Consider the following 14,428-nt stretch of genomic DNA (forward strand, 5'->3'; position numbering starts at 1 on the left):
TTTATTTTTTTCACCTCCCCTGGGCCTCTACCTATAATACTTGGGCCTCTACCTATTGAGCCATTTCAGTTCACCCGAACCAAATCTACATTTGTTTAATTTAAAAAAACCAAACAACTTGGAATATTCAGGACAATTCTACTTCGTTATGAGCCAATTTGCCCATCTCTACTCAGGGACAACTGCAAACCAGAGACTGCAGAGGAGAAAAATACAAAAAATTCTAACTATAATTCATGTAATGGCCAGATCTAGTGTTGTTGCTCATGTGCGGATTATCCTGAAGTCACCTACAGTAATGGGGACACTTTGGCAGGGAGGTTGTTGATATCTATGTAAATCGTCCATTGCTTTCTGTAACACTTCTCATATCAGCAGCAGAATCCTCCGCGCTTCCTGAATGACTGATCCTCACATTCATGTCTTATATTTTCCACTTTGATTTCCTCATATGACAATTAAATTTTGTAATGTATTTTATCTGTGGAAGTTACAAGATTTCCTGCACCAAATGTATGGCACAAACCCTGTTCTGCGCCTCGCTCACCAGATCCTAGAATTAATTCATATGTTCTTAGGGGCATCTAACTTGTTTCAGACCCCACTTAGATCTCAAACATTAATTCACACTTTAGACCAGAGACAAGACCCCTTTTACAGACCAGCTTCCCCTTTAACAAATCACGGGCAACTACCCCAAGACCAACTACCACTTTATATAGGCCTCAGACCTTATTTCTGACCTAAGGAACGGGGATGATTTTAAATTATTTTAAATATTTAGGGTTTTTTTTTTTAACTTTTTTAAAAACATTTCGACTTTTTTTTTGTTTACTTTTATTTTTAGTACCACTGGGGGGTCTTGAACCCCAAACATTCTGATCACTGGTACAATATACTGCAATGGTAATGCAATGCAGTATATTGTAAAATCTGGAGAACAAAATTCATAGACTTATGGAGACCAGTAGAGATGAGCGACAACTATTCGAAACTCCAGTTTCGAATAGCACGCAGCCATAGGAATGAATGGACGTAGCTGGCACGCAGGGGGTTAAGCGGCCGGCCGCTGGCAAAGTCAGCGTGCTGGCCATTTCCATTCATTCCTATGGACGCGTGCTATTCAAAACGGCCGTTTCGAATAGTAGTCGCTCATCTCTAGAGACCAGATATAAAGACACAAACCCCTTGCCTGCCTTTGTACTTCTCTGCCAGCTCCTCTGTAGAAGGGGCCCTAAAACCTAGAGGTACAGTATTACTTTATACAATAGGAGCTGATGATGAATGTCAGAACATGTAGGTATTGGGTCAGGACCTTTGTATGTGCCCCTATGACCAATGCCCTGATTGTTCAGTGTCAGGATCTTGCAAATAGGGTGCAACAGTGCTGGCTTTGGAGAAAGTAATGGGTCCTGCAGTGTAATGCAACTAGTTCTTTTCTCCAAAATAGCTACCACTTAGGTCCTGTTCACAAGGTGCAGGGGTGCTGGAAGCCTTGCCCTTTCATTTCTCTTGTGTGGCTCGGCCCCTGACAGAAGTAACAATCATAATGCCCTGATAGTGACCCTGGACGGACCCCCTTGCCCTGTAGCTACTGTAGTACTTTCGCCTCAGACAGCTGTAACACTATAACCTAGAGTATAAACACGATGGATCCCATTAATGTACCGCACAATCAGGGGTGGATTTGGTATATTATAATGCTCCCTAAGTGCCCTCCATCTAGTATACCGTCCCCATACAATATTGTTCTGCAACCTGGCAGTCATTATAGGGTCAACAGGGGACGCTCCTGATCTCTTGCACCCCAGGCATGGGGAGCATTTTGGGTACCACTGTCCTATGTATGACCGTAATGTAAACCCGCTGCACAGGTAAACCAGGGCATAATCGCTGGGGCTTTCCCTTCAGTCCTGTCATACCTGGAAGTAATTATTAATTTGCATTGCAAAATTCTATACATACAAGGTTGTCAGTTGTCACCTTTCCAGCAAAATGCAATATATTACCGGCGATATCACTGGAGATGTCAGCGGAGGATATAATTGTTATAGCACTAAATATATAGCAGGACTATCACAGCTCTACTGAGTCTAATAACCAGGGACAGCCCAAACTCAGTGACCCAGATGCTAACCATTATCCTGCGGTATTATAATTACTGCCGTCACACTAAGATCCTGTAAAATCCACAAGACCCAACATATGGCCATGAACACAAAATTCTGCATTTTTCACCAATTGGAATAACCTGATCCTCGCTCCTGCTCCCCTTCTGAGGAAGCGGAGGCGGCTGTGACCAGGAGCGGGGATTGGTAGGTAAGGCCGCAGCCCCGTGAACCCCAACAAACATTGCTATCATTATATTCTGGGGTCTTTTCAGGCCCTGGAGCATAATGATCAGAGGTCTAGGGGAGGTGAGGGAACATAAAAAATACTGTTACTTACCTCTCCTGTGCTCCAGCAGTCTTTGGGCCTATTTGTTGATGTTACGTGGGACAGGCCGGTGTCTTTATGCGACCTAGCTCACGTGACGTTTGTGACATCTGGCTGAAAGCAGCGGGAAGTGTGACAAAGCCAGGGAGAGGTAAGTAATACAGTTTTTTTTAATGTTGTATCCTCCCCTGGGACTCCGAATATTATAATCTGGGGTCTGAAAAGACCCCAGAGTGTAATAATAGTTCATGGGTGGTCCACTATGGGGCATAATACTGAGTGCAGGGGCCACTATGGGGCCGAATACTGTGAGCAGGGGCCACTATGGGACATAATACTGTGAGCAGGGGCCACTATGGGACATAATACTGTGAGCAGGGGCCACTATGGAACATAATACTGTGAGCAGGGGATACGATGAGACAATATACTCTGTGGAGGGGCCGCTATGGGACATTATGCTATCTGGAGGCAACTTTGAGACACTATAGTGTGTGTAAATGGGGTGTTATACTGTGTAAGTTGTGCTATGCAGTGGGGGGGGGGGGGGGTGAGGGCAAGTCAAAAGTTTGCTAGGGGGCGCAGTCTTTGCTAGTTACACCACTGCTCTGCTCCTTAACTTTCACTCAGCAGCAGCAGCAGCATAGAGGACATTATGGAAAAGTGCTGAGCAGTGTAGCTGTGTATCTAGCAGTTGGAGTGAGGTAAAACACTTACTAGAAGCTGCAGCACCATCTCTGTGTGTTTCTCTACTGACTGTGTGTCTCTGTGACTTCTATACGCATCATGTAACCTCATAAAACACTAAAGCTAGGGCTGGGGTCCCTGATGTATTCTATGCAGAGTTACCGCCCACTTGGCTAGTAGACCTTAATTTGAAGAAGCAAAACACCAAAATGCTCATGGTAACAGCGCCAATCAGGTGATGGATGTCATTCGGTTTGTCAGATCTGGTGACGGGTCCTCTTTAAAATCACTCAGTCCTGAAGGCTCTAAATAGACCGGAATAAAAAGATTATCGTGAGGTTTGTATAAGCTACACGCGCAATTATTCTGTGATTTATAGGACAATAATAGACATCAATTACTTTGCTGTACATAACGTACCATTAACATACAACACTGATCTCCACCCAATTCCACACAGGTCTCTGACAAATCGTAACGCAGCAGCCGGCAGACGCCCACAGATGGGCAAGGAAACTCATAGCGCCAACTCAGCAGAACCCAGAAGGATAATAGTTACTGCGGCTGGGAATGAGGAAATCGCTCACAGTGACCCCGGAAAAGTCACTATATAAGGGTATCGGAGCTAAATAAAAATATAGGGGACTGTACATTAAAAGTGGTTCCGCGCTGGTGTATCAGGACATGAAGGAAAGATCTAGAAGTAACTGACTGAGGTTGGTCATTGCTGCGGCTTGAGATGATGGTATTATGGCATAGGCTCCCTCTATTGGTTTCTGCGGCAGGTTACTATATATTATGGCATCTACTCCCTCTAGTGGTGTCTGCAGCATGTTACCATATAGTATGAAATAGGCTCCCTCTAGTCATGACAGCAGCAGGTTACTATATATTATGGCAGAGGCTCCCTCTAGAGGTGTCTGCGTCTGGCGGCATGTTACTATATAGTATGGAATAGCCTCCCTCTAGTGGTAACTGTGGCAGGTTACTATAGATTATGGCATATACTCCCTCTAGTGGTGTCTGGGGATAGCGGCATGTTACTGTATAGTATGGAGTAGGCTCCCTCTAGTGGTGTCTGCTGCTGGCGGCATGTTGCTATATAGTATGGAATAGGCTCCCTCTAGTGGTGTCTGCGTCTGGCGGCATGTTACTGTATAGTATGGAGTAGGCTCCCTCTAGTGGTGTCTGCTGCTGGCGGGATGTTACTATATAGTATGGAATAGGCTCCCTCTAGTGGTGTCTGCGTCTGGCGGCATGTTACCGTATAGTATGAAATAGGCTCCCTCTAGTCATGACAGCAGCAGGTTACTATATATTATGGCAGAGGCTCCCTCTAATGGTGTCTGCGTCTGGCGGCATGTTACTATATAGTATGGAGTAGGCTCCCTCTAGTGGTGACAGCAGCAGGTTACTATGTATTATGGCAGAGGCTCCCTCTAGTGGTTTCTGCGGTTGGTAGTATATTACTATTTAGTATGGCATAGGCGGCCACAACAGCCAATTTTATTAAATCTTTAAGAATACTATGAAATACACAATAACTTTTATTAACAGATTATACAGAAGTTCCTTGTGGGGTCTGGAGGGCCCCATCAGAAGCTGGATAGTCCAGACACATGCCGTCCTCTCCATCTCTGCCCCCAGTGTCATGCCGTCCTCTCCATCTCTGCCCCCAGTGTCATGCCGTCCTCTCCATCTCTGCCCCCAGTGTCATGCCGTCCTCTCCATCTCTGCCCCCAGTGTCATGCCGTCCTCTCCATCTCTGCCCCCAGTGTCATGCCGTCCTCTCCATCTCTGCCCCCAGTGTCATGCCGTCCCCTCCTTCATCTGCCCCCAGTTTCACGTTCCACCTCTATGTGTACACATTAAACTTACCTTCCTCGACGACTCCGAGTTCTCGCTCCCCCGCCACATTCTCTCTCTTGCGTGCTATCAGTTGTAGACGCGATGTGACGTCATCACGTCACATCACGTCTACACAGCAGCGTACAGCAGCGTGAGTTTTGCACCTCTGCGGCCCGCACAAAAGTCTCAAACTTTGTCTCTAAACTTTATGTTTGACATGCCTGCTATAAAACGTTTAGAAACTTCGATGTGCAGAGTAATTTGGAACAGTGGGGGAAAAAAAAGTTATCCTTGTCCAATAAAATGTGATTTATACCATAATGGTTGTAGATTGGACATTAGACTGACGGCCATCTGCATCAACCATTTAGGAAAATCAGAGAAAAATATAATTTGCATAATAACTTGGAACGCGGCGGTGTATTTTAATGTCTACATTACTGATGCAATATCTCCTCCTAGTGGAGAAAATGCAAACTGCAGTACAGCTAAATTTAACCCCTCAAGGATAAGATAAGATAATCCTTTAATAGACCCACAGTGAGGAAATTTCAGCATGTTACAGCAGCCTAGTAATACAGATACAGGATAATACACAGTAATATATTACAGACGTAGACACACATATGCTGAGAAGAGAAGATATACTAGGAGTCCATAGCAGCTAAGGAACAGAAGAAGAAAGAAGGAGGACATTCATAATCATTAGTTCTCTGTGCGGAGAGCTCTTCGCTTGGTTTGATGTAGATTATACAGCCTGGTCGCGGTTGGAAGGAAGGACCTGCGATAGCTCCTTCTCACTTGGGGTGAAGCAGACGGTCACTTATAGTGCTGCCAAGTCCCATCAAGGTCCCACACATGGGGTGGGATTTGTTCTCCCGCATGGAGGTCACCACAGACAGTATCCTTCTGTCACCCACCACCTGTACAGGGTCCAAGGGGCTCCCCAGGACAGAGCTGGCCCTCCTGATCAGCCTGTCAAGTCTATTTCTGTCCCTGGTTGATATACTGCTCCCCCAGCAGGCCACACCGAAAAAGATGGCTGAGGCAACCACAGAGTTGAAGAAGGCCCTAAGAAGTGTCCTCTGGACTCCGAAGGCCCTCAGCCTCCTGAGCAGGTAGAGTCTGCTGTGGCCCTTTCTGTGCAGCACCTCCAGGTGATCGGCCCAGTCTAGTTTATTATTGAGGAGCACACCCAGATACTTATAGGTCCTGACTATCTCAATACATGTCCCCTAGATCTCCACCGGGGTCGGAGCACTTCTCCGTTTACTAAAGTCCACCACCATCTCCTTGGTCTTCCCAGCATTAATCCTGAGCTGGTTCCGCTGGCAACATTCAACAAAATCCCGGTTTAAGTCTCTGTATTCCCTATCGTCGCCATCAGTGATAAGGCCGACTATAGCAGAGTCATCGGAGTACTTCTGTAAGTAACAGCTGGATGAGTTGTGCCTAAAGTCAGCAGTGTACAGTGTGAAGAGAAATGGGGCAAGAACTGGACCTTGTGGTGCCCCCGTACTACAGATCACAGTGTCAGACACACAGTCCTGGGCTCTCACATACTGAGGGCGGTTTGTCAGGTAGTCTAGGATCCAGTAGGACAGGTGATGGTCCACTCCACCAAGGTTCAGCTTCTCCCTCAGTAGCCCTGGCTGAATGGTGTTGAACGCACTGGAGAAATCAAAGAAGATTATTCTCACAGTGTTCCCGGGTTTCTCCAGGTGAAAAAGAGCTCTATGAAGAAGGTGGATGATGGCGTCATCTACCCCAATGCCCGGCCGGTTGGCAAACTGGAGGGGGTCCAGAGCGGAGCTCACTAGGGGGCGTAGGTGTGTCAGGACCAGTCTCTCTAGGACCTTCATGGGGTGGGATGTCAGTGCTACAGGTCAGTAGTCATTGTAACCCATCGGGTTGGGTTTCTTTGGGACTGGTACCACGCAAGATGTTTTCCACAGTCGAGGTACTACCCCCAGCTTTAGACTCATATTGTACATGTGCGTAATAACGCCACATAGCTGGTCACTGCACATTTTAAGAACTCTTGCACTTATACCATCAGGTCCTCCAGCTTTGTCTGCTTTAATCTTCTTCATTTCCCTACACACCTGAGACTCCTGATGTGTATATGCTGGTTCTGGTGACAGTAACCTATCTATCTGCAGGGCTGGGGCGATATGCTGGTTCAGGTGACACTAACCTATCTATCTGCAGGACTGGGGTGATATGCTGGTTCAGGTGACACTAACCTATCTATCTGCAGGGCTGGAATGATATGCTGGATCTGGTGACACTAACCTATCTATCTGCAGGACTGGGGTGATATACTGGTTCTGGTGACAGTAACCTATCTATCTGCAGGGCTGGGGTGATATGCTGGTTCTGGTGACAGTAACCTATCTATCTGCAGGACTGGGGTGATATGCTGGTTCTGGTGACAGTAACCTATCTATCTGCAGGGCTGGGGTGATATGCTGGTTCTGGTGACAGTAACCTATCTATCTGCAGGGCTGGGGTGATATGCTGGTTCTGGTGACAGTAAGAGGGCATTCACACGGAGTAACTGCCGGTGTTACGGCAGACTGCCGAACACTTCCCATTCACGCTGCTGTTACGAGCGCTCCCATTGAAGTGAATGGGAAGTGCTCGGCAGTCTGCCGTAACGCCGGCGTGTACGGCTGTGATACACGCAATGCGTTACTCCGTGTGAATGCCCCCTAACCTATCAATATGCAGGGCTGGGGTGATATCCTGGTTCTGGTGACACTAACCTATCTGTTGTAATATGCCAGTGTGAACACAGGGCTAGGCAGGATTTCAGCATAGCTCACTGTATTAGGACAGTGTGGGACGTAGTAGTTTGGAGCAATGGAGCCGCCCTCAGTGCTCCGGATTGTCCTTTGCTTAGCGCCCCCTTCTGTAAGTCAGTTACTAAGCTAGAGTGATTCTCACTTGGTGGCCCAGGCTGGCCCATTGATCTACAGCCAGTCTCTGCTTCCTTCGGCCATAACAGCTGATCCCTTTAAGGAATTTTCACCTTTTCTAATGTCCTTCGTAGCTGCAATTGTCTTATGCTAGGGAGCAACTGATAACGGTAAAGGACAAGCACGACACCTCCATGTGGCCAAAATCTGACCAGGCCCACCTGAATTTTCTCAAAATCTCTGAAGATCATTTGCTCAGGATCAAGTCCCTGCCCCCCCCCACCTCCCACACTTACACATGCAGTCTGTGTAAGTTGTGTGCTGATGCACCTCAGCTCCTCAAGCACTGTGATAAAGACAAGGAGGGTCGGAGACTTCATTGTAATAATAGGAAAACAAAGGCTGGAGTCCGGCTGATAAACGCACAAATACAAAGAAGGTTTATTGTCCGGAAACATTTATACAACAGATGAAAAAAATGTGGACGTCCAGTTTATAAGGAGTAAGAACCAATGGAACAAGAGGCGGTCCGATCACAGATCCCGCAGGAGAGCAATGACCCTTGCGCTCCCCATTGACCAGTTTATGTGTATACATATCATAAATCACATTCCTCCTGAGCTTCCCGATTCTGGAGTAGAATGCCAGAACTGCAGTGAAGACTGACACAACAAATGCTAATCTGATGGTTCATAGGAATCTAAGAGGGTTCATCTTGTGCTCTTTTTGTAAAACATGGTCAGTAAACGCCTTCACTATACATTGTATGCGTCCATATTATATGTCTAGGAGCTATATTCGGTAATTTTCCGGAAGGTGCACTGTATATAAAGCCCCAACTTATACAGCGCCGTGTCATTCATAGGTATATGGACATACTAGCTGGTACCCGCGACTTCGTCTGCGGTGATTGTAGCAGTGGGTATATACAGGCACGGGTAAGGTTTTCGTACTGTGTATAAGGTATGGGATATGAAATGTAAGTTTGTATCTTGTTTTTGCTGTAATTCAGACAATACATGAGACTTTTGTGTTGCAGTTACTTTGTATTTGAGCTGCTATATATACGGTGTTGTGAGAAACTTTACATAGTGACTTTGGGACAGAAGTATTTGAAGTTCCCGCCGATGGCATTTTTCGTTTTTCGTTTTTGACTCCCCTCCCTCTAAACCCCATAACTTTTTTATTTCTCCGCTCCCAGAGCCATATGAGGTCTTAATTTTTCCTGGGACAAATTTTTCTTCATGATGCCGCCATTATTTATTCTATATAATGTACTGGGAAGCAGGGAAAAAATTCAGAATGGGGTGGATTTCAAGAAAAAATGCATTTCTGCGACTTTCTTACGGGCTTTGGTTTTACGGCGTTCACTGTGCAACCAAAATGACCTGTCCCCTGTATTCTGTGTTTCGGTACGATTCCGGGGATACCAAATTTATAGGGTTTTATTTACATTTTGACCCTTAAAAAAAATCCAAAACTGTTTAAATTTTTTTTTTTGAAAAGTCGCCATATTCCGACAGCCGTAACTTTTTTATACGTGCGTGTACGGGGATGTATAGGGCGTCTTTTTTTGCGTGACCGGGTGTCCTTTGTAGTTCTACCATTTTCGGGAAATGTTATTGCTTTCATCACTTTTTATTCAAATTTGTATCAGAATCAAAACAGTGAAAAAACAGCGGTTTGGCACTTTTGACCATTTTTCCCGCTACAGCGTTTACCGAACAGGAAAAATATTTGTGTAGCTTTGTAGAGCGGGCGATTTCGGACGCGGGGATACCTAACATGTATGTGTTTCACAGTTTTTAAGTACTTTTATATGTGTTCTAGGGAAAGGGGGGGTGATTTGAATTTTTAATCCTTTTTATTTTTTTTTAATATTTTTTTTTTTAAAATTTTTTTTGCATTTTTTAGACCGCCTAGGGGTATTGACATGGGTGGGGGGTGTCGCGGATTGTCAGAGCGGTGGGGGTCGGCAAACATGGCTGCTCCGGAGCGTTAAAGAGAACCTCCTGGAGTATCGTTAAGGTGAGGGGCAAAGTGGTAAAGTATATGTATATGAGATTGTGTGGGGTGAGGGGCGAGGCTGTAGAGGGGAATAGGAATTTTGTGGCTTGCTATGATCCAAACTGTGTGAGATTGCAGAGATGGTGGTGTGAGTTTGGGGTTTGTGGGGGTCCTGGCACAAACGTATGTGCGCTATTGTGACGAAAAGTAGCCTATTGTTTAATCGGGTGTATTAACTATGTTTGTGGAAAATTTCAGCCGAATCGGTCAAGCGGGTTTTGCGTGATTGAGGAACAAACATCCGAACATGCAAACATCCAAACACACAAACCCACAAACTTTCACATTTATAATATTAATAGGATCCCTATATAGGACCCTCTTTCGGTATCTGTCAGGTCTATGGGGGTTGTCTATGGTCACATTTGGCCTTTACACACCAAACGTGGTTGGCCCCCAAGAGTCAGTAAGAGCATGTAGAGGATCGGGGTTGGCTATTGGGATGGCTTTACCGTTACAAGCTATGCGGTATGTGACGTCATCGGTGACCCATGACTACTACTAGGGCAGGTATGCTCATCAAAATGGCCGCCAGGGGCACAAAGGACATCCGATCCTCTCCTACTCAAACCCAATGACTAGAGGCCCACATGGCCACCCCCCTACTGACCGGCAGGGTTACCCAGTTGCGATGGGTTACGGCCCACATCACATAAGCAATAGATCATTTCAACGCAAATGTAATTCACCAACGCTAAAATCTGATTTTTTTGTTAGAAATCAGTGCACATCCTAGCTAAAAAATAAAATAAGAGGGGCGAATTTCTACTAAAATAAGGAAAGGCACACAAGTCACCCCACTAAGCCTATGAAAACAAAAAAATGGACTAAACTGGGTTCATTTATACCAAGGAAGATAAAACGCCGACTATACGTTCTGTGCGTGATTTAAGCCTAACTACTTATTTACATAGGTATAAAGAAAGAGGCTATTAACGGCGCCACCACATGGCGGGGAATGGAATTGCAAAAAAAAAAAAGAATTTTTTTTTTTAATTTTTTTAAAAAGGGCATTTTTTTGTAAACCTCGATGTATGAAACAGATACTAGCAACATTTTTGTGACAAGCCCATGAACGGGAGACTGAAAAGGGGCGGGGTTTATACTAATTTGCATTTTAGGAGCAGTTTAAATGTCTGGACAGAGACACAGGTACTGTCACCAGCCGTTGTATCTGTATCCAATGATGGACGACCTAGGCTAGTCTAAAATAGCATTGGCCATTTTAACCTTGGCGAGCAGAGGTTGTCCTAATCGGTAAAATATACCCGAATATAGCAGAGGCGGCCATGTGTACATGGTCTCAAGAGGGCGGGGGCAGATCATATACTTAGAGATGTTTTGGACTGTATATATCAGCAGAGATCTGACGGCCGGGACCCCAGCCTTGCCTGACAATGTAGGTACCCCATCCCCATAACTTTTCATAAATGGTCAATAGAAGATCTTTGGGGAACTGTTTCACCTCATGGAGACGCCAGCGGGCGCAGGGAATCTTACTGGTTAATATACAGTCTACAAACACCTTTTTTTTTTGGGGGGGGGGGGGATTCTGTCCCTAGGGTAATGGCAGGCTGGGTGAGACGCCACTCATTCTACTTAGGGAGTCTTGCAATGCTACATGGGAATGTGTATGCAAATTAGTCTACAATCCAAGCCAGAATCACCGGGGTCCCAGTGGTTGTCCTCAATGACCAAACCATCCAGTTATTATACCATAGATATCTATAGTGTGAAGTCCCTGTAAAAGGGTTGTCCAGAAACTCAGGGGCCATGGGGGGGTGTGCCGAAGAACAAAAACAAAAAGTCTCACTGTATCTCTTTTTTATTTTGTTTGTCAGCCCCATATAGAGCTCACAATGTACATTTTTTCCTATCAGTATGTCTTTGTAGAATGGGAGGAGAACCACACAAACACGGGGAGAACATACAAATTATTTGCAGATGTTGTTCCTGGCGGGATTCGAACCCAGGACTCCAGCTCTGCAAGGCCGCAGTGCTAACCAATGAGCCACCGTGTTGCCTCACTGTATCACATTGTACAGTCCTGATCCTCTTTCCCTCCCGTGCCCGGAACTCACATGACCAATGAGACCAATCACTGGTCTCATCGGTCCTAACCTCCTTTCCTATCTGACCCAGTGAGTCCCAGCACAGGAGGTAAATGGGACCAGGACTGTACGTCAGGGATAGGCAACCAGGACTTCTTTATGTTGCTCTACATCTACCCAGTCTGCCCTTGAGTTTCGTACAATTCCTGGACAACCCCTTTAAGTGATAGCGAACATGTAAACTGTGCCGATCATCGAAAACAAACATGGTTAATGGTCACGTGACTAGGCAATGACGACGGACACCATTTTGAATTGGAAAAACCTATACTGTATGTCACAGTGCGGACTCTCACAGCAGCACACAGGTAGTAAGGTATTGCATACTTTATCTCGTGGTCTTTCCGGGGTCACACGGACGGCGTACACATTCAACAGGAATTCAGAAAAAGCTAGTCGACTGCAAAGGAAAAAGTCATGTCCATATATCAGATTGTACGTACGATCAATAGCTAATGAACCAGTAAGGTAGAAAGTCCAAAGTTTTTGAGTTTTTTTTTTTGTTTTCTCGCGGCTTTGCGTTCCATACATGAGACCTGCAAAAACATTGCCGATACGTTCGGTTTTTCCGCAAGCGCAGTCACACAGTCCACCAGAGACAGCAAAAGGGGAAAAAAACAAAAAAACCCAAACTAAAATCTATAATTAGAAAAAAAAAAGTGTCAGCAATGAGTTCACATGCAAAATAATAATATTAAAAATTTGAAAAACAAAAAAAGTTCTACTCTTCCTCCCGGCTCGCAACAGACAGTTGTGCGCAGTCCAGCAAATATGTACAAAGGTAGGTTAATAGTGAAGCCACCGCGGTCTCTGCACACGACGGGCCGCCAAGCAATGAGCCCTCACTACGATCTTCGGAAAAGCAAGAAAAATAAAAAAAAATAAAAATAAAAAGGCCTTAAAAGCCGGCAAAATCGCTCTCCCCCTCATCAGTCGTTGTATAAGGGCCCAATGGACTCTCCAAAACGAAGAGCGCTGCCTGGCCAATAAAAACAAGCCATAAAAGTACAGCAGTTCGGAAGAGGCGAGTTGTGTATAAATTCAGCTTCTCCCACCGCTGCGCTGCACGCTGCTGAGTTCTGTCGGCCTCAGGTTACAAAAATTTCATGGAGTTAAAAATGACGTTTTTTTTCTCCTCAAAACGCGTCTTGTCCTCCTCTTCAGCTTAGGTGGATGGGCATGTAGTCTGGCCTTCTCGTCTGGATGATTTTTGGTTTGGGTTTGCTCGTGCCGTCCTCGTCTTCCTCCACCTCCAGTTCGTTTTCGGGATCACTTTCGCAGACGTGCACGACCACGCTGGGGGTGGTGTCTGTGGCGGCGTGTAGTTCGTACTGCTCTCCTGTGAAGAGGAAGGGGCAATCGTCAATGGTCATCATGGTATCAAAGGTTTTTTTAAATTAATATTTTTAGTTTCTATTATTTTGGTATCGAACAGGGGTGGGGGGGCCCTACAAGACGTGGTGGCGGCTTCCATTTAGACATATATAAGGGTCAAGGCTCAAGGACGCCCACTAATCCATGAGGTTTTCTGGGACTTGTATATTGATGAGCTATTCTTTGGACCCTGCTGATCACCTTACAAGTGCTGCAACCTCTTCCCTTCTCCACATCACGTTCACCAGTCACATGGTACTGCAGCAGCTCAGTTCCATTTAATTGAATGGGGCTGAGCTGCAATACCAAGCGCAGCCACTATACAATGGACGGTGCTGTGATTGATATTCATTGACAAAGGCGCCGCGCTCAACCAAATGCTGCAGCCTCTTCAGCCAGCTAAGCGGCGGGGGTCTCAGGGATCAGATCCTCACCAATCACAACGTGATGACCGATCTTAAAGATTCATCAAAATGCAAGTCCCAAGAAACCCCTTTAAAGGTTCATTTCAGAAGGTCCCCTATACAGGGTCACTTGACTGTAAGCAGATCATAAAGTGTTCCCTTGTGAGAACTCCACCAATCTGGAGTAACCTGGCAGTAAGTGTTTATTTCTCCTGCAGCGCTACTACTGGAGAAGCTAAGTATTACACTGTGTCCAGTCATATCAATGGCTGACTATTTAATACAGGACAGGTCCTTCAGAGCGAGAGATATTCATTATAACTGCTTTCCTCTCTAGCCAAGTCATGAGGACGACAAAAAGAGGACCCCTATATTAAAGGGGTTATTCGGTTATTGTTATTGGATAGGCCATCAATATTAGGGATACAACACCTGGGCCCCCCTATATTATCTGTACAGACAACATGGCTCCCGGTATTATTTACTTGCCAGGACCTACACTGTTCTAAAAATGTAAACCCTATTGGAAGCGATCTGTGGGGGTCCGTGGTGTCAGACCCCGCAGATCTAATATGGACGG

At 45.6% G+C, this 14,428-nt stretch overlaps 2 protein-coding genes across 3 annotated transcripts in view; one reads left to right on the forward strand and one right to left on the reverse strand.

The window, feature by feature from the left end:
• CLIC6 (chloride intracellular channel 6) overlaps positions 1-14,428 on the forward strand; it is a 374,274-nt gene that overhangs the window by 269,182 nt on the left and 90,664 nt on the right. The gene's annotated exons all lie outside the window — the stretch shown is intronic.
• The window catches only part of RCAN1 (regulator of calcineurin 1), a 66,604-nt gene continuing 60,495 nt past the window's right edge, over positions 8,320-14,428 (reverse strand). For both annotated transcript variants that reach the window (XM_075263505.1, XM_075263506.1), the window contains exon 4: positions 8,320-13,409. In XM_075263505.1, coding sequence (XP_075119606.1) covers positions 13,231-13,409 — 179 coding nt within the window. In that variant the 3' untranslated portion in view covers positions 8,320-13,230. The remainder of the gene's footprint in view (positions 13,410-14,428) is intronic.

This window comes from Leptodactylus fuscus, chromosome 2 (assembly GCF_031893055.1).
Source record: "Leptodactylus fuscus isolate aLepFus1 chromosome 2, aLepFus1.hap2, whole genome shotgun sequence".
NCBI lineage: Eukaryota > Metazoa > Chordata > Amphibia > Anura > Leptodactylidae > Leptodactylus > Leptodactylus fuscus.